The 23,936-nt window shown below is 47.4% G+C and overlaps 1 protein-coding gene across 4 annotated transcripts in view; it reads right to left on the reverse strand.

The window, feature by feature from the left end:
- The window catches only part of FGFR3 (fibroblast growth factor receptor 3), a 57,770-nt gene extending 35,629 nt beyond the window's left edge, over positions 1-22,141 (reverse strand). For all 4 annotated transcript variants that reach the window (XM_061992098.1, XM_061992097.1, XM_061992100.1 and 1 more), the window contains exons 1-2: positions 22,065-22,141; positions 21,670-21,892 (exon numbers count right to left, since the gene is read on the reverse strand). In XM_061992098.1, coding sequence (XP_061848082.1) covers positions 21,670-21,844 — 175 coding nt within the window. In that variant the 5' untranslated portion in view covers positions 21,845-21,892; positions 22,065-22,141. The remainder of the gene's footprint in view (positions 1-21,669; positions 21,893-22,064) is intronic.
- Between the last annotated feature and the right edge of the window lie 1,795 nt (positions 22,142-23,936).

Here is a 23,936-nt window from a genome sequence, read left to right on the forward strand (position 1 = left end):
GCCTAGCACTCCTCTTTGCCTGATGCAAGCCTCGACTGTGCCAGGCAGGTAGTAATGCAGAAAGCCAGCTCTGCACAGCACAGTCAGGTCTCTGGCTGATCTACAAGGATGGCTTCAACCCTGTAGTGACCAAAACACGGCCACCTCACCAGATGCATCACAACAAACTGCAGGGACTTCTATGTAGGGTCACTGCAACAGCCAGTGTCGCATGGAAGAAGTGATTTGGTAGAAATAAGCATGTGATGAAAAGTTCACAGTTCAGTCTCTGGATTTTGATTTCATTATTCCTGCAAGTCTGTCTACAACTCTTGTGAGATCCAGCAAGGAGGGATACAAGAAGCAGAAATGAGGATAAACTCATTTTCTCAAGTGACTCTGGGCAGCCAAAAGGCAACTTTTGTGGGATAATGGAAACAAGGCAGGAGGCTGGACAGAAGATGCAGGCTGGAGTAGCTGAAACAAATGAATTCACTGCTAGCTCCCTGCTAGAGTTACTCTGTGCAACAAAGAAGTGCAGAACCAAAAAGTGAGTGTGAAAGCCGAAATCTTTATTTTTTCAGTCTACCTAGCAGCTGTGTCAGTTTGTTTCAAGAGTGATGACAGTGGATCCTGCCACAGGATGGAGAATTTTGTTTTACTGTAGGATTGTGACACAAGGAAAGGTTGAAGCTCAGAAGTCTCCCTGTGGAGGGGCATGTTGAAAGTGTGGTTTTTGGTTCTGACGGTCCTTGGGCTAATTTTATCCACATATAAACTCAACTCTTGACATTGAATGGTTTATTTATCCTGACAGCAATTTAATAAAGAATTAACCTGCTACAGCTGATCTCAACCCAGCTAGATCAACAGTAAATTGCTGTCCTCTCCACCTTGACTATGCTAACCAACAGTTTCACTTGGCATTGCCCTATCTCTAGCCCTGAGACTGTACACTCCATCAAGCATAACAGTCTTCTTGGTTTTATACAATAGGTATCATGGGAGATCCTGTTCCACGACAAAGACACCTTGATGCTACGATCACATAATTAGCAAGTAAAAAGTAATTCAAAACAGATCAGCCAGAACCTAATCCTATGATCTAAACCCAGGTGGCCTGAGTTGATCTGCAATAGCAATTAGATATGGATAGAGATCCTAATTTTGCACCTTAAGCATATTCATAGATTACAATTTGACTGTGAAACAAATGGAATTGCAGCAGCTTTGAATATCTGAGGATGTGGCATTGGCTTCAAGAGTTGGACCAGGTCATAGGAGGAAAAAATATATTGCTCTTCTTGTCACACAGTTTTGTTCTTGTGGAAATGTAAAAAAAAGGAGAATATAAAAATGTTTCAGCCAATAGCCTTAGAGGGCAGAAAAAAAGAACCCAAGGGCCTGAAAATGTGGTATTTCGTGGGAGGTATTCGTCTCACAGGAGGCAAAGCCGACACTCATTGGCGTTACAAAGAACCTTTCCTCTGATACCCCGGCAGCAATTCCAACTCAAATATCTTAGGTTTTAGCTAGAATTTTGTGGTATTCGTCCAGCCAAAGGTTTAGGATGGTGTGACTTTTTTTCTTCCTTTTAATGAAAAGATTTCCCCTGAAAGTATGTCTTTTCAGTCTAATGAAGAGGACAGCTCCAATGTCTCTTTTCCATCAGAACAACACCTGTTGCCACACTCCGTATTCACCCATAATCTCTTCCCAATGGGGATATATCTTTGGGTAAAATACAGTTGAGAAATATCCTGGGTTTCTTTTTTTCTTCCTTCTTATAGACTACAAGGATTTGTTCAACAGTACCAACTTTGGCTTCCAATTATAAAGCCCCGTATACAGTTTTGCACTGGTACTGATCTTTGTTTGTTGACTCTGATGGAAGCTCTTGCTACTTTCATCTACTGGAAAACAAATCCCATGCAGCTGCACTATCCCTCCATAGAAAATACACAGTTTTACCCAAGCTATTTGCCAAATGATCAAGACTTGTATATTTTGGCTTTTGTATCATAAACCTACCAAACAGGAACAAGCCCAGACTAAGCACAAGCCAAACTCTACTGTTCAGCCATTTAAAAGGAAATCACTCCTTTTTGAAAGCCCTCATGAAGCTGAGTGAATGACAAAACAACAAACTACCTTTATAAATCATAATTAAGGATGCTGAAATAGAAGAGGAAATTCACTTTAGACTCAGAGCAGAACAAATGGGGTCAGAGGCTTCTTCTGTGGAAAGAAGCATCATCTCTTGTGTCTGACAAGTTTATTTTGGCATCTCTGCCCTCAGTCTCCCCAGCCAGTCTCCAGCAGATATTGTGATGCCTGTTAAATGCAAAGTTCAGTCCTAGTGGCTTTATTCCTACTGACTGGGAGCAACACCTGGAAAGATGGAGTGGTGAATTAAAAGGAGAATGTTACTAACAGTTTTAATCTCAGCTTTTAAACAGTTTTTCAAGTTCCAGTTTATATGCTTATGTCTTAAAAAATAGACAGGACCCAAACCAGAGACCTCCACAAAGTACTTCAATGTGCACTTAAGTGCTTAAGCACTTCGCTCAACTGTGACCTTGGAGAATGGAATTTTACTCTAATTATTATTCCTCATATGGCTTTCAAATACAGTGATAAATCTGAAAGCTGAGGCAGTCGCCTTTCCATGCTGAGAACAGCTGGAATTTATAGCAGGGAACCAGAGCTCACGCTTTGGACTGGGTGCCCAGAGCCCAGTGACTCCTTCCTGCCTTCCAGCTGCAAATGCCTGATGTTTCCAACTCCTCAGCAACAAGAGACACCAAGACATGAAGGAGACATGAAATTGCCTCCTCTGAAGCCAAGCATCCAGCCCATTAGATTAACTTGCAGAAGTCTATATCTCCACACGGTGTGAAGACAGTGGCAGGAGCCGTGCGTGTGTAGCCTGTGGTTGGTGGAGAGTTTAAAACAGATGGGCCAAGTCCTCCTGGGGACGTGGGTGAGGGTTTAGATATCTTTTTCACCCTGACAACTCCCACTATTAAATCACAAGAAAACCAGTACAGCAGAGCAGGCATCAAGCTCTCCCAACACGGTCATCTCTTCCATCTGGTCATGTACCTTTGACAGAGGCAGTCAGAAAACTTGCCACTACAAAGCAGCACTGCAGGGAGGAGGGATTTCAGATTGCCTGGATCTCAGTCCTGGGTCTCAAGAAAACCATTGTCACTGCTGACAAACAGCTATTCCCATGCATCCTACACAACTTTACTGAAGTGTTTCTGTCACAAGTCAGGTTGCAAAGATTACCCCCCCCTCCCCCCCATGGAAACTTCCACTTGGGAACTAGCTGACATTAACAGTGTCTTCAAAATCCACAGTAGACACAGGTGTAAGTTACTGAGGAATTAACTCTCTTAGGGGCTACAGGAGCCCACTCTGTGACTTGCCATCATAGCAGGAATTAATGCATTTGCAGCTCTAATAGGTTCTTGGGGGGTGGGGGGCATTCTAGGTTGTGGCCTCCCAAAATATGACTAAAATTCAACCATTTATTAGTTTAGCCAAAGCATTAGTGAGACAAGAATCAGCACTTGCAGCATCATCACTGAGTAAATATGCTACAGAGAAACAGGCAATTTTTAAGCTGTTCAGAGGAACAAAAATGCAGCAACTAGCCGGGAAGCACCTTCCACAACGAGGAGCAGTTGGCCCAGGAATGCTGAAATCCTTTTGTATGTATTCACTTATAAGGATAAGATACTTCATCTCCATTGCTGTTTGGCTCAGCTCAGCAGTAATTCACTTTCTGTGTGGTTTGCAGCTCCAAGTGCTTAAGTGTGTCACTATTTCCATCAGATGTCTGCTCCTCTTAGACACCAATACTTTTTCTGTCTGAGCCTGGAAATGTTTTATTTAGGTTTCAACGCAGGCAGCTCCCAAAAACTGCAGAAGCATTTGCAGTCATTTGTTTTTTAAGCAGAAAATGATGATGAGGTGGAGGGGTGCTCCTTGGCTGCTTATGGCTGCCAAAAACTTCAAGCCAACTTAGAGCAAGCCTTGGCTGGTGCTCTCCTGGGTGCCAGGGACTATTTCCAGGTTCTGTGGCAGAAGGCATGGGGGCTGCTCCCAGGCAACAAAGGTCCATGATGCCTGTGGGATTTGGTGTGGTGGGGGAGCTCCAGAGCCCCACACCACCTCATAGGGCATTGGGTGCTCCAGGACACTCCATCTGATCATTTATCTTTACCTGGGTTTTTCCTCCTGGAATAGCTCCCCACAACTATGCTTTCCCAAACATCAAAGTGTTTGGGAGTCTCCTGAGAGACTGCTCAGGTGGGGTGCACACCTCCCCCACCATACCCCTCCTCCCTCCTTCAGCAAGCATCCTACAGCTGAGGCACATCCACCACGCTACCGAAACCCCCACCGGGACTCCTGCCACGGAGGGCTCGAGGAACACAACCTTCAGTACCATCAGTAAGATATTCCTCACCCCATCTTGAACCCTGGCATTCCCAGAGAGGCTTTTCAGGATTGCTTCCCAGCCTGGAGGTGGAATAGACTAAAGAGGCTTATTTCTGCGTGGATCATATTTTCCCCTTTTCCAGCTGGACAAGCTGTATTTGGCACGTTAACATGCAGCAAGATAGCAGCACGCCACACATTTCTCTCTTCAGGTTAATTTGAACATGTTTCTTGCTCTATGCATTTTATTGCACCAAATCCACCGTGACAGGGTATATTATAGGATCACAGAGCAACAACCATGCCAGAGCTTTCTCCTGTTGAGTTTGGTATCTCGTTCCCAGGGGGATTACGGTCACATGTGCTGAGTTGGTGGGTAACTACTGGAGGGATATGGGAACCTCCAGTTTCAGTAGGATGAACAAGAGCACATAGACTATTTCCAGACTCACTCCAGCACTGCATCCTCTGTGCATGCTTAGCCCTGGTTTACTCAAAATACCTGTCCTAGGTAATTAATAGGGAGGGGCCCAGAGTAATACTCACATCCCACAACTGTGGTTTTCCCGATACTTTTGTGGCTGCTCTTGGGATGGGGTCGCTTCCTCACCTCAGGACTTCAGCACCGAGAAGTGCAAACTCCATTGTCCATAAAGGAAACACACCACTTTTCTTGCCAAAGGCTCTTTGTTTGGGGACATGGCTTAATATAAAAAGCAGTCAGGAGGGGTGACAATGACCCCAGTGCCACCTCTCTGAGAGCACCCTGCCATGTCCCTGTTCCCTCCATCTCTGGATACCGACACTCTCCTTCTTTAGAGGTTTTCAAAACTTGCCTGGATGCATTCCTGTGTCACCTGACCTAGGTGGACATGCTTTAGCAGGAGGGTTGGACTAGACAATCTCTTAAAGTCCCTTTCAACCCCTAACCATTCTGTGATCTCCCCGGAGAGGCAGGTAGCCCCCAAGAGAATATTAAAAACCCCCAAACCAGCCTCAGGCCCTGCACAAAGCAGTAGCCTTGTGAGAGGTGGTCTTGATAAGATTGTGAGATGGACTGTTTGCCCAAGTATCTGCCATCTCAGGGCAGATAAGATCAAGGGAGCGGCCCCACAGCAAAGTAAGCTCACCTAAAGTCACTGTATACCCTCTCTGCACTGCAGGGAGCTGATGGGGTATTTTTTAGATATGTAATTTTGGTGGTGCTTTATGCAAGGCAAAGCTTCCTTTCTGTCCTGCAGCAGCCACTATGGTGCCAGTGGCAGAGCATCCCTGCCTGGAGATGACCTTGTCACCCTAAAGGGCACATCACCAGCCTGCCATAGCAAAATAGATGATATAAAACAAATACTTAATGTTATAGATGGTATTTTGTGTATATGATATAATATAGAATATTATATATTTGTTCTTGTGTGACCAGATCTAGGTGAGCCTGCTTTAGCAGGGGAGTTGGACTGGATGATCTCTAGAGGTCCCTTCCAACCCCCATCATTCTGTGATTCTGTGATATATAAAAATTAAAAGTATGATATAAAATAGGTATCCTATTTTCTCTCTTACCCCCTTTTTTCCCCCTCCAAGGTCAAGAGCCACCTTGGAGCACATCTCCCAGTGTCTGACTGCAGCCATCCTGGGAAAAGGAGGCTTGCTCTGTCAGTCTCAGCAGCATGGGATGCTTTGCCAAAGCAACACCATTTCCTGACCTGGTGCTCAGCTTGGTTATCTCCCCTGCTCAACAGGGCCCACACCTCAGCAGAAGTAAAAAAAACCCAAAAACCCTAGCTGCTTCTGTGAAAGCCTGAAATGTGCCCTTAGGAAACCACTTCTGAAAAGAGTTTGCCTCCTTCTTTTGAAGGTAACACTTTATCTTTCACCTATTGCAGGGGTTTACTTGGGGTGCAGGCAGGGTGGTGCAGTTCTCCTGGAAAAGCTTAAAATAGCTTTCCTAATAACAATGCAAGGTAAACTCTTTATATTTCATTACTACTGCAGTGGCCTATGCAACTGCTACCAGACAAATTGCTTCCAAAGGCGTTAACAAGTGTGTTGCACTGTATTACCACCCAGTGGGGCTTTTTTTAGATCTGTGTTCGGAAGAAAGCAAACTTTTTTTCCTAGAGAATTAGCAGAACAATAACCAGGTTTAGTCCTGTCATATGCAGCTTTCTTCATAAACAAGAGATTATGGAAAGATAAAAAAAAAATCTCTAGTGTTTAGCTTGGCTGTCCCCAAGAGACTTTGGAAGAGCTTCTAGAATGGGAAAGCAGATGTTGCAAATCTGCCTTATCTACGGAGCAACTGTTGACTCTGTTGTGCAAATCCTAATTTACATCTGCATGAAAGGTTTCAGAGATTAAATGGCATTCAAGGAGGAATATTAGCTTTTCTCCCTCCCTCCAGCCCTCCTTTGAATGGATTTACTACTGGCAATTAGCTTTCTGTTCCACCGGCCAAGTAGAAAACAGGATTCATCAGGACTCTACAGTATCCTTCTTTTAATGGACTGTTTTCTCAGATCACCCAATTCAGATGCTGAGAGTCACAAAGCTAAAATAGCTACAAAAACTCTTTGGCCAGGAGGATTTCCCTGTGGCACTTGGAAAGCCTTAAGGATGGAAAAAACCCAAAACAAGAAAAACCTCAGAGAACAAATCAAAGGAGTAAGGGAGTCTCCTGGCTACACCTAACAAAAATGGGAATGTAAACCTGAAGAGACACAAAGCTGTAGTTGCTGCTGATAGTCCAGAGTCTGTGCCAAGGACAATCCTCTGCTGGGGCTTTGCTTAAAGGTGCAGACAGTCACGAGAAGTCTTCCTTTAAATCTGGCCAGGCCGTGCAATCACTTTCCTTGGTTCCCCACTCAAAACATAAAACAGGGAGGCAACCTCCACCCATATCTATCTATCTATCTATCTATCCATCCATCCATCCATCTCACAACTCTGCACTCCTTTTTTGTCTAAACAGAAACAAAAGAACTAAACTGAAAGGTCCTCCACTTCATCAATGGCCCCTAAAGAGATGGGGATGTGAGGTCCCCAGCCTGTGCTGCTCCATGTGTCCCATCAGAGCTCCTGGCTTGTGCTGAAGCACCTCAAGGACATCCATGAAGATTGCTCCTGCTCTCCCACGTGTCAAAGCTTTTGTGCTTTACAAGAGGAGGGCAGCAATGAGCTGTATCAGATCTCAGTGGCCCATGCTCACAGTAGGGATGCCACCAGTCCCAGCCTGGCATGTGGGTGAGTGTATCCTTGCAGCTGGTTTAGCTCACGTGCCCACCTCACTCAACCATAGTGGCGAAGCGTGGTCAACCCAGAGTGCTCCCTACTCAAGACAGAGTGATGGGACACCACTGAGCTGGTCCTTGGTGGGGCAAAAGAGATTGTAACAATAGGTCATCACCCTTTTGGTGTCTGCCTCTTGTTACCTCTGAAGAATGGTGCACAAGTTGGCTCAAGCTTCTGCACAACAGTGACAGCTCAGATTGATCTCAACAGACAGAGCCCACCACAAAAAACTTGATGTTTTACATTCCTGCTCCTCATTCCTGATGAAGAACTTCTTCACTGAGAGGGCAGTTAGACACTGGCACAGGCTGCCCTGGGAGGTGGTGGAGTCCCTATCCCTAGAGAGATTTAAAAGCCATGGAGCTGAGGTCCTGTGGAACATGGGTTAGTGGTGAGCTCGGCAGTGTGATGTGAGTGGTTGGACTTGATGATCTTAAAGGTGTTTTCCAATCAAAATGATTCTATGATATCCAAAAAACCCCTTATTCTTGCAGCAAGCAAGCAAGCAACCAATCACCACAACCCATTTTCAAAACCAGTGGAGGCAGCTATGGAAACTGAGGCACAAACTAAGGCTTCCATGCACCCCAATAGACTGGAAGAATCCTAACAAAATGGTCACACCTTTCAATTGCTCTTGCAGATGAATTTTTAAGCAATGCATAAGTTCATCAGGCCCAGAAATTTAGGTTTCGCTCAGAGGAACTTTCCAAGGGATGGAAAGATTCATGTTCCCTTTGCAATTCCCAAGCAAGCCTGACCCTGGCAGTTACTTCTGATGTTCTTCTCAAGTGGGCTTTGAGATCACATGGCATCAGAAAAAAATTGCCATAAAGACCCAACCTTTCCCCTTCGGTTCACAGCTATGCAGCTCCCAAAATCCCAGCTCCTCTGCATTTCCCTAGCACTTTTAATGTGTGCTCCTCTAATCTTCATTTAATGCAGGCAGCTGGCTGCAAATACCCCCGAACAATGACTTTAATCCTAAGTATCCTGAAGGCTCCCCCTCCCCTCCTTCCTCCCTGTACCAAAACTGAAGCAAAAAAATAAAAAGAACAGCCTCATGACAGCAAGATGGGAGAAATCCACTGGGCCAAAGGAGCAGAAAGACACAATGAGCTAAATTTTGCCTGGTTTGCTAATTAAAAACGGAAGCTACCCCACTCTGGAGCCAAGGGGGGGAGGTGGGGGGAGTTTTCATACTATTCAAAAAAAGGGCTTCCAACTGGGACCATATTCACTCCACATTAATTGTCATTCCAACTACGAGTGTCCTAGTTTCAAAATGAAAACTACTCTCCAGTGTAGCTAGTGAAAACTAACACCAGTTTCAAGGCATTAAACAAAATTTATTGATTGCATTTTCCCACCCACTAAAACTTTAATAAGCATTAAACCTCAAACTCCTGGCCCCGTTTCCTCCCTCTACCCTTTCTCTCCATAAAAAGGGTCAGGCTCCTCTATATGGAGATTAGGACTTAATGTTTGGTATTTGTTTATGAGCCTATCAATTGCCTCTATTTTTTGGGGGGAGGGAGCACATCTACAAAAAAAAAAAACCCTCTTGTACACAGATTAAGAGAGGGCAAAGGTTTAGGGGAGTTTGGGTGGGGTTTTTTCCCAACTGATTGTGAGGTTTGGATATATGACAGATCATGTTCAGGTGAATGAAAATAAGTAAATATTCCCCCTTTTTGCAAGTTTCCCTTGAGTTATATAAACTGGTATGTTTCAAAGATCCCCATTTCTCAGTAATAAGATGCAGAACCTCAAGTCTTCTCTGCAAGCCATCTTCAGTCATGTAAAAGGGAGGGAAAAAGTAATAATTTGGGGGCCACTCTGTCTGCATACTTAGTAAAGAAAACAAAGGTCATGCATTTGAAATGTAAAGGTCGGTGATTAAGCCCTGAAATCCATATCTAGGCATCAAAATGAATAGCCAGATTTTTAGAGTGCTTAAGCGATTTAAATGCAGAGTCTGACCTGGCTCAGCACCTTTCAAAACCCAGCCTGCTGTTTCAGTGCCTCAAGCAAGATTTAGGTGCCAGGTACCCAAGTTGGAGAAGTTTAACAGTAATCTCCCTTCAGGAATTCTGATCCACTGTATTCTAAAGTAGTGAACAATGGCCAAAAAATGGAAGATTTTGTTATGTAGAAAGCACATCTAACTAAAGCTGCAACACTCTGTCCTTGTGGTAAACTCAAGCATTATCAATAAGAGCTGGGAGAGATGGCAAAAGAAATGTAGATGTCAAAAATTCTTTTATTTCTCCTCTTTAAAGAAGGCTGCTAAATGGATTAGACAGTTTGGAGTTCACTGCTCTGTTAAAACAACCTTACAATATTTTTTCAGCTTGTTTGACTTGCTGTTTCTGTATACATTTGTGTTTTCACCTTTTTGCATTCAAATCCCACCCTTAGCGTTAGTTCTGCTCTTCTCACAGGAAACTTAGTCAGTTCTTTATTTGTATTAAGTCTGCAGAGTTATAGAAAACAGACTTGGAAAACAATCCCTAAATTAGCAGAGCTTACGGGCTTCCCTGCATATACACATACACACACACAGGGCATCGCATACCATCCCACACAAATGCAGGGCTTTATCATTTCCAGCAGTAACAGAAGGGCATCAGGTTCACCAGAACGGACCTTTTAATGGTCTCCTGCAACCATATCTATTACAGCAAGGTTCGGACTGCACGCAATAAATTAAGACAGAGTTCAAGGAAGTCATGCATGTCTCAGTTCCCACTCCCTTCAAACGGTTTTAATGCCCCCAAATAATCATCTTCTACAAGCTCCAGTGGCTCCAGTAATGCCAGAAGCAGGTGAGACACTTCTATACACAACTATTTTAATGCTGCAGTCAGGAAACTCAGACTCTCTGCAGAGGGCTGCTCCCAGCATCCTGCAGAGGACTTGGCTGCTCCTACCTGCACAAGGCAGGGACCTTCCACAGGCATTCCTCCTCCACAGTCTGATTTTCCCAGCTTTTCCCTGGCTTTTAAACCCTCTTTCTTTCTGTGAACAAGTACCCGAGTGCCTAAGTGAGATGGCTGCTGTTATGACAGCAAGGATGGTTGTTGCAACAGGCAATCCAAGATCATAGAATCATAGAATGGTAGGGTTGGAATGGACCTTTAGAGATCATCTAGCCCAACCCCCACAGTTGCCCACATTCCTCCAGTACATGGAAAATGTGGATGATAAAAACTACACCCAGCAGCCACTCAAGGGCTAGATTTTGTCTGAAAGTCAGGAACTGAAGCTAAGGTCCTGCCATGCTTTCTTGGATGGGATGGGTGGATGAACCGCCACCTTGTACCACTAGTGAAGACATCAAGTTGGACAACCTCCCCCACGTTTATACCCATTTATCCATGTTGATGTATACACTCAAACATGAAGCAAAAGCTGCCTGCCCACCCTCCACTCCTTTTACAAGGGCAGATGGCTAGTTCAGGGTCATCTTCGCTTCCTTCCTGCCCCAAAACACTACATATTGCTTCTCCAACTGCTCTTTCTTGTCACCAGAAGAGTCAGGTTTGAGCACTGGGTGAAGTTATTCCTCCAAAGACTGCACTGCTTGTCCATACCTCATTTGCTATGCTCTGGGAGGACAGGGACAGAGTGGCAGAAAACCTCCAAACATTCAGATATATTTTGAAAGCTTCTGCGGAGCTTTCAGGCCCTTTCTGGCAGGACTAACACATTCTACCCACAAGATGACCTTGTTCAGAGCATGCAGACAGCTCTTTGCAAGAAAGACGTACATTGCTTGGGGTCACCAGATGCAGGATCAGGTGGGCAGCCTAGTTTCTCACGACCCACCACTGAAACCAGACCAGTGGGCATGAACCTTCCCCTTTTTGCCCCTGTGCCAAGAAAGATTGCACCAAGGAGAACCCCAGCTGTCCCTCCCAGCCACCTCTGTCATTCCCATCCCTTCACCAAGACTTTCTCAAAGCAGCAGCCCATGGCCTTTGCAAATACTGAAGTGCCAGCATACCTACACACAAAAATGAAGCAGAAATCTCATTCCTTCATTAAATAATACACAGGTTGGAGTCCCAGCATAACTCAACAAACACTTTCTAGGAGTTATTTTCCTTTTCATCTGTCAAATTGCAAAGCATTTGTGTGGCAGGAAGCTTCAGCTTTGGGTTTCCTTTGCCTCCTTGTCCAAATAATGGCAATACTAATTGAAGCACTGGCCAAAAGAGAATTGTGACCCTTTTGTCCATACTCCAGGGGTTCCGATCTGCTCCTGCAGCTCTCTCTGCTCTACGTGAAACAAGGGCAAGAGAAGGTGCTGCCATCAAGGTGCCTCCTCCGAGATTCCCAAGGCTGAAGGAAAGGTGGAATATCGGTAACACTGTGTCTACACTGTATTTATTTAAACTCCACAGTATTTACTGTATTTATATTGTATCCCAGCTGGGATGGAAGCTGGGGGAACAGGACAGCAGCTTTACCCAGTACTGTCAAGATTAATCTTAGTCTTCCCCATCAGCCCCTCATACCCTTGTTCACAAGCCAGGGAAATCAGGATCCTGGAAAGCTTGCAACTTATTTTTATGCCTGTTGTTATGACTTTTAATGCCTTATTTCATTATGCTTTTGGGCTGAGCTGGAACAAACGCTTTGCGCTCTCTCATCACTCACTACGTTCACGAGTGCTGAACTCAGAAGAAGGTGGGTGATGGATTTGTAGCAACTTTGGGCAGGGATGCAGAGAGGACACCATCTGCTGTTTTCTTCCTTCTTTTTTTTTCCCTTCCTTCCATCCCTTCTGTAATTAATCAACTTGCAAATTGAGAGGCAGAGGATTTTTTTCTTGCAGTCTCCTCTTCCCATCACCCCCGCAAAGCAAAGGCTAAGGACAGGTCAGGGCGGCTGCAAGGTCTAAGTGCTGCCTGTGGAGCGTGAAGCAGCTTTAAGGGCAGTCAAAGGGAGTGCTGGGCTTCTAGCCCTGTGGCTTGTCCCATCCATGGGCCTCCTAGGGTCCATCCAACTCACCACATGCTGCAAGAAAGAGGCTTTCCGAGTTTTCTCTGGAAAAAAAACCCCACTATGCTTACACAGAAAGCTGTGAAATCGTGCACAACACACCGGCTGCAACAATGAATGTAGTTTTTATCTTTGTCTTTCCAGCTGCATTCACTCACAGCTCATCTCTTACAGCGGTAAATACCAGCTAATTTATGCACCTCCATTTACCAGCCCCCCCTTTCACGAATCCCTATTAACATAAGTATTTAAACTGGACATGTTTTCTTAAACATTCCTCTTCTTTCATAAACTGCCAAGTGACAGTTGTTTACTGTCAACAAGCCTGGGTACTCTAAGGGAGAAATACGCCCTTTCAAAAGGTAGACATATCGGCTACCAATGGAAGATTAAAATCTGGTGTTTTTCTCTTCTCCCTCCCCAAAAACGCTTTATTCATACAGATACACATGATACAGATCAGGAGAGATGGTAGCATGCCTAATTCCAATCATTCTTTTAATTAAAGACAGGCTCGTGGAGGATTTATCTTCAGTTGCACATGCTAGTTGTCAGGGCACACTCTTAACTCCCTAATCTTCCCAGTGCAACTGGCTTTTCCTCTTCACTTTCAGCTCTGATACCCCCACCTCCCAAAGCACACCTCGGGGAACGAAGCATGCTCATCTTGCACAGATCCTGCTACCAGCTAGAAACAAAACGCTTGCCTGGGGGAATCTGTATAGAGAAGTTATACAAAATTTAAACAAAAACCAAATCATCGGTTAGTTCAAGACCTACAGTCTCCGAACAAGCTGCTGAAATACTTGCTGGGAGGGAATTTCTGGCGCTTCTTGAGTCTTGCACATGAAAGGGGGGGGAGATGAAAGAAAACTCAAACCCTCTGAAAATGCTCTTTTCCCCCAACTCCGTGAAGTGCTGGGAAAGCTCTTCCACCGTCTCCTCTCCCTGTGGACCCGGAGCTCGGTGGCCCCAGCCTACCCACGGGCTTGCCCCGGCTCAGCCCCGCTCGCCTGCGAACCCCCGCGGGGGATTATTAACACTTTCCCCGGGGCATTGTGCGGCTCAGAGATCACGGCGCTGGGACTAATGCCGGCCGACACTGATACGATGGCACCGAGCGAGCGGCGGCCGGCGCTGCCGCTCGGCCCCACGCGGGACCCGCGCCACGGGCACGGAAGGCTCAAGCCGCGGCCATCACCGTCGCCTCCGGCGCCCGCGTTTGGGCTGCGACGCTGCCGCTGGCTTTGCATCCAAGCCGGAGGTCTAAAAACCAAGCCGGGAAGCAAAGGTCTGCGTTAGAGCGGGCTGATAGGAACGGCGAGCTGGCTCCAGGGATCTCCCCCATGCTGCGGCGCCGGGCATCTCCCCACCCCCAAACCACGGAGCCCTTTTACTCGCCGAGTTTCCTCTGCTTGTTAAAATGTTTGGGTCATTAGAAAACTTTCCAAACAATCCCTGCTTATGCTAAATAGCTGCTCCCACCACGATCTGTGAAGGGCTTCAGCCTGCTCCCTTGGAAATCAATGGGAGCTTTTTTGCTCAGGATTCAATAGGCGCAAGATCGGGACCTCATTATTATTTTTACAGGACTATAAGCAGCAGAGAACAGCGAAGCCCCCAAACAAAGCAACAACCCTCTGAACTGGGGAGCCAAACTTGCCACGGAGGACCTTTATGAGCTCTGCCAAGCATCAAACTAAAATTAAAAATGCTATTCTTGAGAGCTTTTAAGGTTTTTGACAGGGAAAGCATAAGATTGATAAGGGTCCAGGATTATCTCCAGTAGCTCCCTTTTCCTCAAAATAAAAGACTTCATAGATGTGTATTTTGCCTTCCCCAGGGGGGATGAGTAAGAAGGAATATGTTGTGAGTCAAGGGTGATGCACTCAACCCTTTGGTACGCAGAGCAGAAACACTTCCAGGGCTTCACATGGTCTCCTCTGCCCCATGCCATAATGAAACTCGCCCCCAGTATGTCCCTCCGCAGAGACACCACCAGCAACACAGTGAAACAAGTAAGCTCCTGGGCCATGGGTCTTGGTATGGGGACAATGTCTGCACCCCAACTCTGCAGGACAGGTGCCTCCTGCATGTCCTGAGAGGAGCCTCAGAGATGCTCTCATCCTCAGAGGTTTATGCCAGACAAGTTCTCCACTTGCCTGTTACTTTGCATCGCTCATCTCTGTAGGCATCAGTGAGAACTCACCTATGCACTACATGAGCACCACCACAAGGTCTGGCCCCTAAGCAATACTCAGCTATCTCGCTGTCTCCCCTTCACTCAGCTCAACTCAAAGTGCTTCAACTATATTACTTCTGGGTACTAGCCCGATCCTTATAATCTAACAGTGGTCTGGTCTCCAAAGCTTTACTGACTTAACTGTGTCAGTCGAAATACTTCAGTGAGAGTCCTTGTGAGCGGCAATAAAGTGCAATAAAGGCCCAACTACAGAACACTCCACTTTCTAGGTGAAAGCATGAAATGTAGACAAGCTGACAAATACCTTCATCAATTATCAGACAGCAGGAGGGAGGTGGGGGGGGAACCACCCTTGTGGGTCTCTGACATGCCACAGTGCACCTCAATCTCCTATTACCACTCTTCCCTAAAAACCTTAAACTAAGGGAGATGGAAATGGCTTGGTTCCTTGAGGGAAAAGAGGGAGAAAAAAACGAGCAAACACAAACCAACGTGCTGCTGTGTGTCAGCTGGACATTTGCAGGTAGTTCAGCAGCTCACAGAACCACCTCTGGGTGCAAACACCAATGCCAGGGCCCCGGTGGAGTGGCATTCCTGGGTAAGAGGTTCCCTCAGCACACGCTGCAGCCTGCAGAGCTTTGCCTGCTTGCAGAGTGCCATCCTGGACTGACTGCATCCTTTCCTCACCCGAAAAACTTGGAACCCTGCTGGCTTCTGAGTCATTAATACTTTTAACCCCTCGCAACCTGCAGAAATGGCACAGCCCCAAAATCTCACAGATGCTCAACGTGTAAGCACATGGTAATTGTTTTGCATGCACTTCTGTGCGATAAAGAAATCTCTTTCCAAGTTTTAATATAACCTCTGTGTTTAACCAACTCTTTTATCATCTCCTGCTCTGGATTTGAGAAAGTAAGGCCAGCACACATGACCTACCCCCCTTCCACAATGAACACCACACCTTTCTTAGATGAATACATCTGAAGCTGAAGCAGTTACTGGAGAAACGTTTTCTTACTGCTACTCTTAAAAACAAAACAAAACAAAGACTTGCTACATTGTGTAACCTGAGTGTCATAGAAGAAAAATAATATTTATTTAACCACCTGGCTAGTCCCTATCCACCTGAATGCAACAACCCCCCAGATAGCCTATCAGAATAATAGGGCAGGTTTACGTCTGATTACCTTTCACATTTTAACTACTAAGTTTACCAAAGGTTTTACTCAGCACGTATCTCATGGTTCTTGTTTGCTTTTGATATTAAGGAAACTTCCTGGTCATTCAAGCCAAGGAGCAAATAACTTTAGGGGTAAGCACACCAGGAATACCACATTCACCACAAGAATAAAAGCCCTTCTTCACACATTCAAGGATTTAAATCATATCTACGGTGCTTGGCAACTTGAGCTGTGAGGGTACAGGAAAGGGGGTATCAAGAGAATCAGCTCTGCTTCAGAGAAAAAGCACATTTTTATTTACAAGATCACTAGATAAACAGCCAAAAGAGAGGCAAACAATAACTGATAAGCTATGCAGGAGGCCAAGTGAAAAAAAAGTCAGGGTGTAGCAAGGCATTTTAAGACACTTTTAGTGTCGTATATGTCTTCAGACTCAGTTTTAGCCCACAGCTTGCACAGGGGGTGCTATCAGATTCACTCCTCCTGACAGCCCTGACTGCCCACTTTCACGTACCATGAACAGCTTTGCTGAATCACAGTCCTGTTTGCTGGGAAAAAAAAAAAGTCCAAAAGCATGTATGACAAATTTCTTATGGAGCCAACCATCCTCTCTGGCATCCAGCCTGGTACATGGAGGAGAATAAAGTTTATTAACTAACCAGTATTAAAAGAGACAAAACAGTGAACACTGAAGCAGTTTCATCAAACCATGTCACCATGGAATGGCTTGGAGGATGCTGACTCAGCAGGCAACTTCCACCTGTTTAGTTTGGGGTTTTTTTGAAGGGTCAAAAAAAAAGAGAAGAAACGGGTATGCAGAGCCAGGCAAACTCCCATGACATAGGGAAAGTTACAAGCATGAAGCACTTCAGGAAAAAGAGGAAAGTCTACTCAAACAGGTAAAAAAAACCCCAACAAAGTCATAGAATCATAGAATGGAATCATAGAATAATAGGGGTTGGAAGGGACCTTTAGAGATCGTCTAGTCCAACCCCCCTGCAGAAGCAGGTTCACTTCTACTCTCAGTCTTCCCCACTCCAGCACTGTTGGTTCAATTGATTGTGTATCAGGTTCAGTCTAGCTGGGAGAAAAAGTCAGTACCCTGGGGATGGAATTTCACCTGTATTTTTAGTAGAAAGATCTGAATTTGTTATATTCCTGATGGGTTTACCCTACATATACTAAAAATTGCCAAAAGCTAAACTGTGAGGACAACACAGTCATTTCTCCACCTATTCTGAAGCTTGAGGGCTCATGCCCAGGCTGGATTCCACACACTTTAGTGACCAGCCAGAAAAATCTTCTGGGAGGCCATGCCCTAACCAAAGCTGAAGCAAAGATTCAGCTAACACTTTCAGTCACAGCTCTGTGTGCCAGCTGACAGATTACCGTCAGAAACATCTTGCTCAAATGCTTTCGTAAACTTGAAGTTTCATTAACTGCTCAGAAACTGAGCTGGGTGCCCTGTCTTTTAAGGTCTTCAACTGAAAGAGCAGATGTATGCAGCAAGTTTTCAGGGAAGACAGCTTTCTGAGCATATCGTTGGGATCAAAGCTCACTTTTATCGATCACATTTTAAGCAGAAAAAATTTGTTTCCCAGACTCACAAAGCAGGGACAAAAGTCCTCCTCCAGCATCACGCAACATTTTAGCTTTGTCCAGGCAGTGCAGTGCATCCCACTGGATGGAAATGGTCCAGATGCAGTGGGGATGCAGCAACTAAGCCTTCTTTAGCATTTGCCTGGCTTCCAAAACCACTCTGAAGCAAGCTTCTGGTCAGGTATGCTTCCCCAAACAGCACTGAAAATGCGTTGGAGGGAGTCGTAAAAGTTAACATGGTCAGAGGGGCTTACTTTAATTGCCTGATTTAATTAGCAGATCAACACTTTGCTGCACAGTTTCCAGATTTACTTTCATCACGTTCCTGACTCAGTGGTAGTTAATAAAGTCTTAATTAAAAGAAAAAACCCTCAGATTTAATTGGAGTGACCCTTGTCAATACATGTAGAAGATGTGATGTTATACAGCTAACATTGAATATATTAATGAGTCTCTCTCTGCACTGGAACAGACTTTTGAGTTTGGTATGCTAGGTAAGAAATAGACTTAAAAAAAAAAACCAAGAAGTCATATTTCATAATTCTTTACTCATGTCCTTATTGCTTAGTAAGATGTACTAGTATCCATATTAAAGACTTAATTAGCTTTTTTAGCTGCTGCTGTTAATGAGAAGAAATGGATCAATTTCTAGTCTCAGAACAGTATCACTGAATCCGAATCTCAGGCACAGAGTAGGAAACACCATCAATATCTAAGAGACTCTTTTTAGAGGGTTTTGACATGTAAACCCCAATGCCAGCTCCAGGAATGGTCAGTGCCATTTGGCACTCACTTCAATACGCTTGTAATTTCAGGGTGAACTTTGACTCAGATACACAAAGCCAAGTGACGTGGATCACTGTATCCTACACCTTGGACCCCTCATTGGGCACACACTGAAAGGCCACGAGAGCCGGGTTGTCATCAGCTGCGTGAAGGAAAAACACTTCAACCAGTGCATCACCACTTCTTTCCAAGCAGAAAAGCCACAGGAACCAGTACATGCCCTGCCATTTAACTTGAGCAAAATCCTAAAACAGCTCCTCTTACGTTCTTTCGGCTAGAGAACTGCCTGTATAGTAACTTGGGGTGACAATTTGACTCCAGTGTTGTACAACGAAGCTTTGGTTCTTGCTCCTGACAGACTGGGAGAGTTCTCCCCTTCCTGCACAAACTTGCTCACACATTTGCAGCTCTCTGTGCAACTCTTTTAATGCAGACAGACAGCTTTCCCAGCTAACTAGTGCAATACAAATCCTAAGAAGCCTTTCTCACGTATACAGTACACAGACACATGTATGTCAGCTACAGGAGACAGGCACTCGGTAATCAGAAGCTTTTAAAAGTGAGATGCTGCTGTTTCAGTTGGCCTGCTCTCCAAGAAAACAGCCAGTGTTACTTGACATTCACAAATCGTACGAAGTAATATCTTTATCTGAATACTAATGCAAATTGGACGGGCTTTTTTATATTGATGTCTATTCTGTGGCTGTTGAATAGAGTGACCGCATGCTCAAGGCTGCAAAGGAGTTCACTGACCTCCCTAATCATCTCTGTCATAGCCCCTGAATGACATACACATTCAATCCTGCCTCGCCTCTCTACTTTCATTCATAAAAAAAAAAAAAAGAGGGGAGGGGGGAGGCGAAATTTGACATTGTTCTTCCTGCAGCAGCCCCGAGAAAGGGAGAGAAGAGAAACTCAGCCCAGATGAGGCCCCTGGTGTTTTTAGTTTAGCTTCTATTCAGCAACAGCCCCGCCATCTGCCTCCTTCCTGCCAACAGCCGAACACCTCCCTGCGGAGATGTTAAAACCTGCACCCCCTCCACCTCCGCTAATAGCAAGTATTCATATTAGCAAACATACACATACCTCCAGAATGCCTCCCTTCAATGTGTGTTTTATGTAGCTGAGTATAGGCACAAAGCAGTAGCTGTTATAGCCTTCACAGCCCCGTGTGGAGAATTAGATCACTGGGGAAAAATCCTTCCAAGCCCCTTTATGGAAAATACGGCCTTAGACTGTAAATGCAAAGCCCAGCGAACAACAACCCTCAGTAATGAGCCAATACCCCATGGCCCATTTGACTAGGAGAAAGAATTTGCTTCTTACCATTCAATTCAAAAAGACTGAAAAAAAGTAAAATGTGTTTTTACTCGGCTCTGAAGGTTTATATTCTTTACAGTTGCTTTTGCACAACCTTCTCCCCCCCAGGTCGGGCCAGCAGCGGGTGTGTTTCGGAGCGGAGCTGGGTAAGCAGTGCCGGCTTCACGCTTCCTTGCGCACGTGGCCGGTGCTGGGAGAGCCACCGGCATCGCAAATCCCTCGTGCCCTGTCCTCACAGCCCCTTGCCCCGGTGAGCCTCCCACAGGGCGGGAGAGAGCCCTCTGCTCAGGGCTGCATCCTCCCTCCGGGAAGCACACGGGCTGAATTTGACAGTGACACCTTGGCTTTGGAGAAAGCTGATAGAGTGGTAAGAGAACTCGTCCTGAGCATCTCCAACGGAGCCCCTGGGAATCCCAACCCCTCGCTCAGTCACAGACATCACCACAGTACATGACTTGGTACAATTCAAACGGCATCCTGAAGTCTTAACTTGCAAAGGTGTCTTGGATCAATGGGAAGGGTTTAGCACTGCTTGAACACACCATCAACCACAAGCAACAGGCTGAAGATGAGGGCGTAAACCCAAGGGACCACCGAGGCCGCTCCCCACCCCGGGGGGTTCAATTGTGACTGAAGTGACAGCACCAAGACATAGATGAGCCTAACATCGGGAGAACTGGGGACACTTCGCGCCTGCTGCTTCCCGCCCCTGTGAGCAGCACAGGCTGCTCACTTCCTCCCGCACATCGACCTCATCTGCTCTGACCATGTCGCTGAGATGTTGCCCCATAAATCAATTCTTTTGGCTGTGAAAAATGAGCCAAACGAGTTACACTAAGAATCTGGTGTTTTATTAGGACTTTCTTGAAAACAAAACCAACCCCCGGTGTGATTTATAGCTTTAACCAAAAGGGGTATGAAAGTAATGCCCCCACCCCCCAGCCTCCACGAAGCCCATTTATTCCCCTGTCACTTTTTTGGCAAACAGGCTTCAAACCCTTTCCTGAACAATGGAAACTTTCTGCCGGGTACATGCAATCCCGAAGACGGGGGGCTGCGCGGGGGCTCCCTTCCATTAAAGAGCTTTGAAAAATAAACAGGGACTCAGGTAGCAGCTGAGGCGTATCAGACAGACACGACGTTTCCAACCCGCTGTATATTTAAAATAAAACCAACCCAAAACACGAAACCCAAAAAACAATCAGCTTTTGTCCGATGCGTTAACTTATTTTTCACTTATAACCGTCGTGGTGCCACTCGAGGGGAGATCTCTACCGGTTCCCCCAAAACGCTCGTCCCTTCTCAGCACAGTCGCAGATATTAAGCTGCGATCCAGCGTGTCCCTACCCCGGAGCTGTCGCAACTCCAGTTTTGCTCCCAAGACGTAGCTATAAATGACCCTTCCTTACTTTTCCCAGCCAAGCACACGCAGTCAGAGCCCTTCAGATGAGCGCGAAGATGCGCGCTACACACGTACGGAGGTATCTTTCCTTCCCCAACTGTAGTTACAAACGCAGCCACGGGTCAAACCCCGGGTGCTGCATGTCCTGCCATCGCTGCGAGAGGGCTCCTGGGAGGCGGCGATCGCCCGAAAAGCACTTTCTCCCTCCAGCGCCTTACCCGGGGGAGCCGCGGTGCGCGGGGGATCGCCCCGGCCCGGCTGCCCACCTCCTCGGCCCCGCGCGGTTCAACGGCCGCCGCACGGACGGCTCCGGCGCTCTCCATCCGCCCTCCTTCCCGTCTCCGAGAGAGCGGGGCTCGCAGTGCTAAACCCGGTCCCCGCCGCCGCCGAAGCCCCGCGCCCCGTCCCGAAGCGCGGAGCACGTGTGCCCGGCCGCGCAGCCTTACCTGCCGGCTGCCCGCCGCTCCTCTCCGCCGCCGCCCCGCCGCCCCGCCGCCCCGCCGGCATCCCGCCGACGGCCGCTGCCAGGCACAGGCACCAGACGGAGCCCCAGGCCGCCCGCATGCCTCCGCCGCGGCGCCGGGGCAGCTCGGCCGCCGCCGCACCGCCGGCCTCAGACATCCCGCGGCCGCATGCTGCCGCCGCTCAGCGCTCCGCTCCGCCGCCGCGCTGCCGGGAGAGGAGAGAGGCGCTCAGGGAGGGAGGAGGAACACCCCTCCGCCCCTGGTGCCGACACGGAAGAAAAATAGTAACGAGAAAAAGGAAAATGCAGGAGGATTAAAAAAAAAAAAGTGTTGGTCTCGGAGTCAAAAGTCTCTGCGCGGCGCGGCGCGGCGCCTACCTGCGCAAGCCCCACGGCTGGCCGCGCACCGCGCATGGAGGGAGCGAGGCACGAAGGCTGGGAGCGCCCGCAGCCGCCTCCCGCCGCCGCGGCTCCTGCGTCTGCCCGGGGCGGCGCGGGCGCGGCGCGGGGCGGCCGCCGTGTCCCCGCCCGCCCGCCCGCCGGCCCGGCCCCCCGCCCCGCCCCGCCCCGCCGCCGCGGGGGGCCCCGCGCACCCCCCCGCGCCGCTGCACCGCGCCCGGCCCCGCGGCTGCGCGGGGGGCACCGGGGGGCTCTGGCGGGCTGAGCCGCGGCGGGCCGCCGCCAAGTCCCGGGGGCGGAGCAGGCACCCTTTTCCCAGGGATGTGAGAAGAAAGTTGGCTCCAAGCCCCCGCGGCAGTGCTCCCTCCCGTCGCGGCTCCCGAGTGGCACCGTGTGCCGCCGAACACACCCCGTTGCGTTTCCCACTTCTGCAGTGAGCCGGTGGGAGCGGGTTGAAGGGGGGGATCCAGGAGTCGGGGGCGGCACAGAAACTTCACGCTAAGCTTTGGCTCAGCCTGAGGATTCGCACAGCAAATGGGCAGCGCACCCGCTCCGTGCGTAGGGTTATCACGCTGTACCCCAAAGCAACGCTGCCAGCCTGCTTTGAGCGCCCTGTGTTCACCCGCCGAACACCTAGAATTGCTGTACTGTGTTGATGGGAGTAATCACAGCCGCCACACGCTCCACGTGTTCTCTGCCGCTAACTGGACTAGCCACGTCAATAAAATCTGATTAAATATCGCTCGTGAAGTTTATGATTATGATCTAGTCGCTATCATAGCTATGATTTGGAATACTGTGGCCCCCTCAGAGACCCCCAACACAAGTTGCCTAAGTGACATCTATTAGTTATTGCCGACAAGCAAATCGAGCTGCTGCGTACAGAGAAGTCACCGCTCTGCTTTAATCCCCCTTATTGCAGCAGCTCATTCACCAACGACAGATGCAAATATTACCAGAGCTGAAAATGCTCTGCATAGGGGGCTCTAAAACCCCAACTTCTGGAACGCTCGAGCCAAGGCTGTGCAGGTTGGAGAAATGTGCCAAAAGCCGGGGCAGAGTTTGGTTTTCAACAAGGGCACACGGTGGGGATCGCTCGCGGCCGCTGTATCGGGCTTGGAGTTGTCGCTGCAACCAGGAACTTGTCTTGACACCTTTATCAGGCACAGAGACTCTGACATCTCAATACTGTTGCATTGTGTGGGAAAGCATTGAGACGGGGCTGCGGTGAGGAAATCCTACATGTCAGCGGAGACCCTCACCAGTGACACCGTCGGTTTAAATGGAAACAATGGGGGGAAAGCAGACATAGAAATGAACTGTGGTTATTTCACCGTCACAGAGGTGGCTTGGCAGCGTGTCAAACTGCACGATGTTTGCTCTGACAACTGGAGAGTGCCAGAAAATCGATACAAATAAAAACAGCAGCGGCAGCGTTAATTACAGCACGGCATGGGGAGCTGTTGCCATCGTTATCTTGAAGATGCTTTTTGCAAAAGCAGGGTCAAATTCTGGTTTCATGCAAAGTCAGCAGGGTAAGAGCAACACCCCTTATTGTTACTGTTATGATCCCCATTTTCAAAGAGGGGAGCAGCAAAGGAGGACCAGGAGTGTTCCTAAGACCAAAGCTAAAACAGAAACCGAAGTGAGAATTCAGAGTTTGTTGCACTTTGTGTTTCTGAAGCTCCACGGTGGCTGTTCTTCCATGACAGGTGAAGGTAAATGCTTTTGAGATGCTCCTGGAATGGGGTATCTCCGCTGGGAGATGTAAAGGTCTGCATCTCAGACCAAGTCAGCTGAGCCCTTTAATGGTTTTGAACTGGTTTTCATTTGGAACAAAACTAAAAGCTT

This window comes from Colius striatus, chromosome 3 (assembly GCF_028858725.1).
Source record: "Colius striatus isolate bColStr4 chromosome 3, bColStr4.1.hap1, whole genome shotgun sequence".
In the NCBI taxonomy this organism is placed as follows: Eukaryota; Metazoa; Chordata; class Aves; order Coliiformes; family Coliidae; genus Colius; species Colius striatus.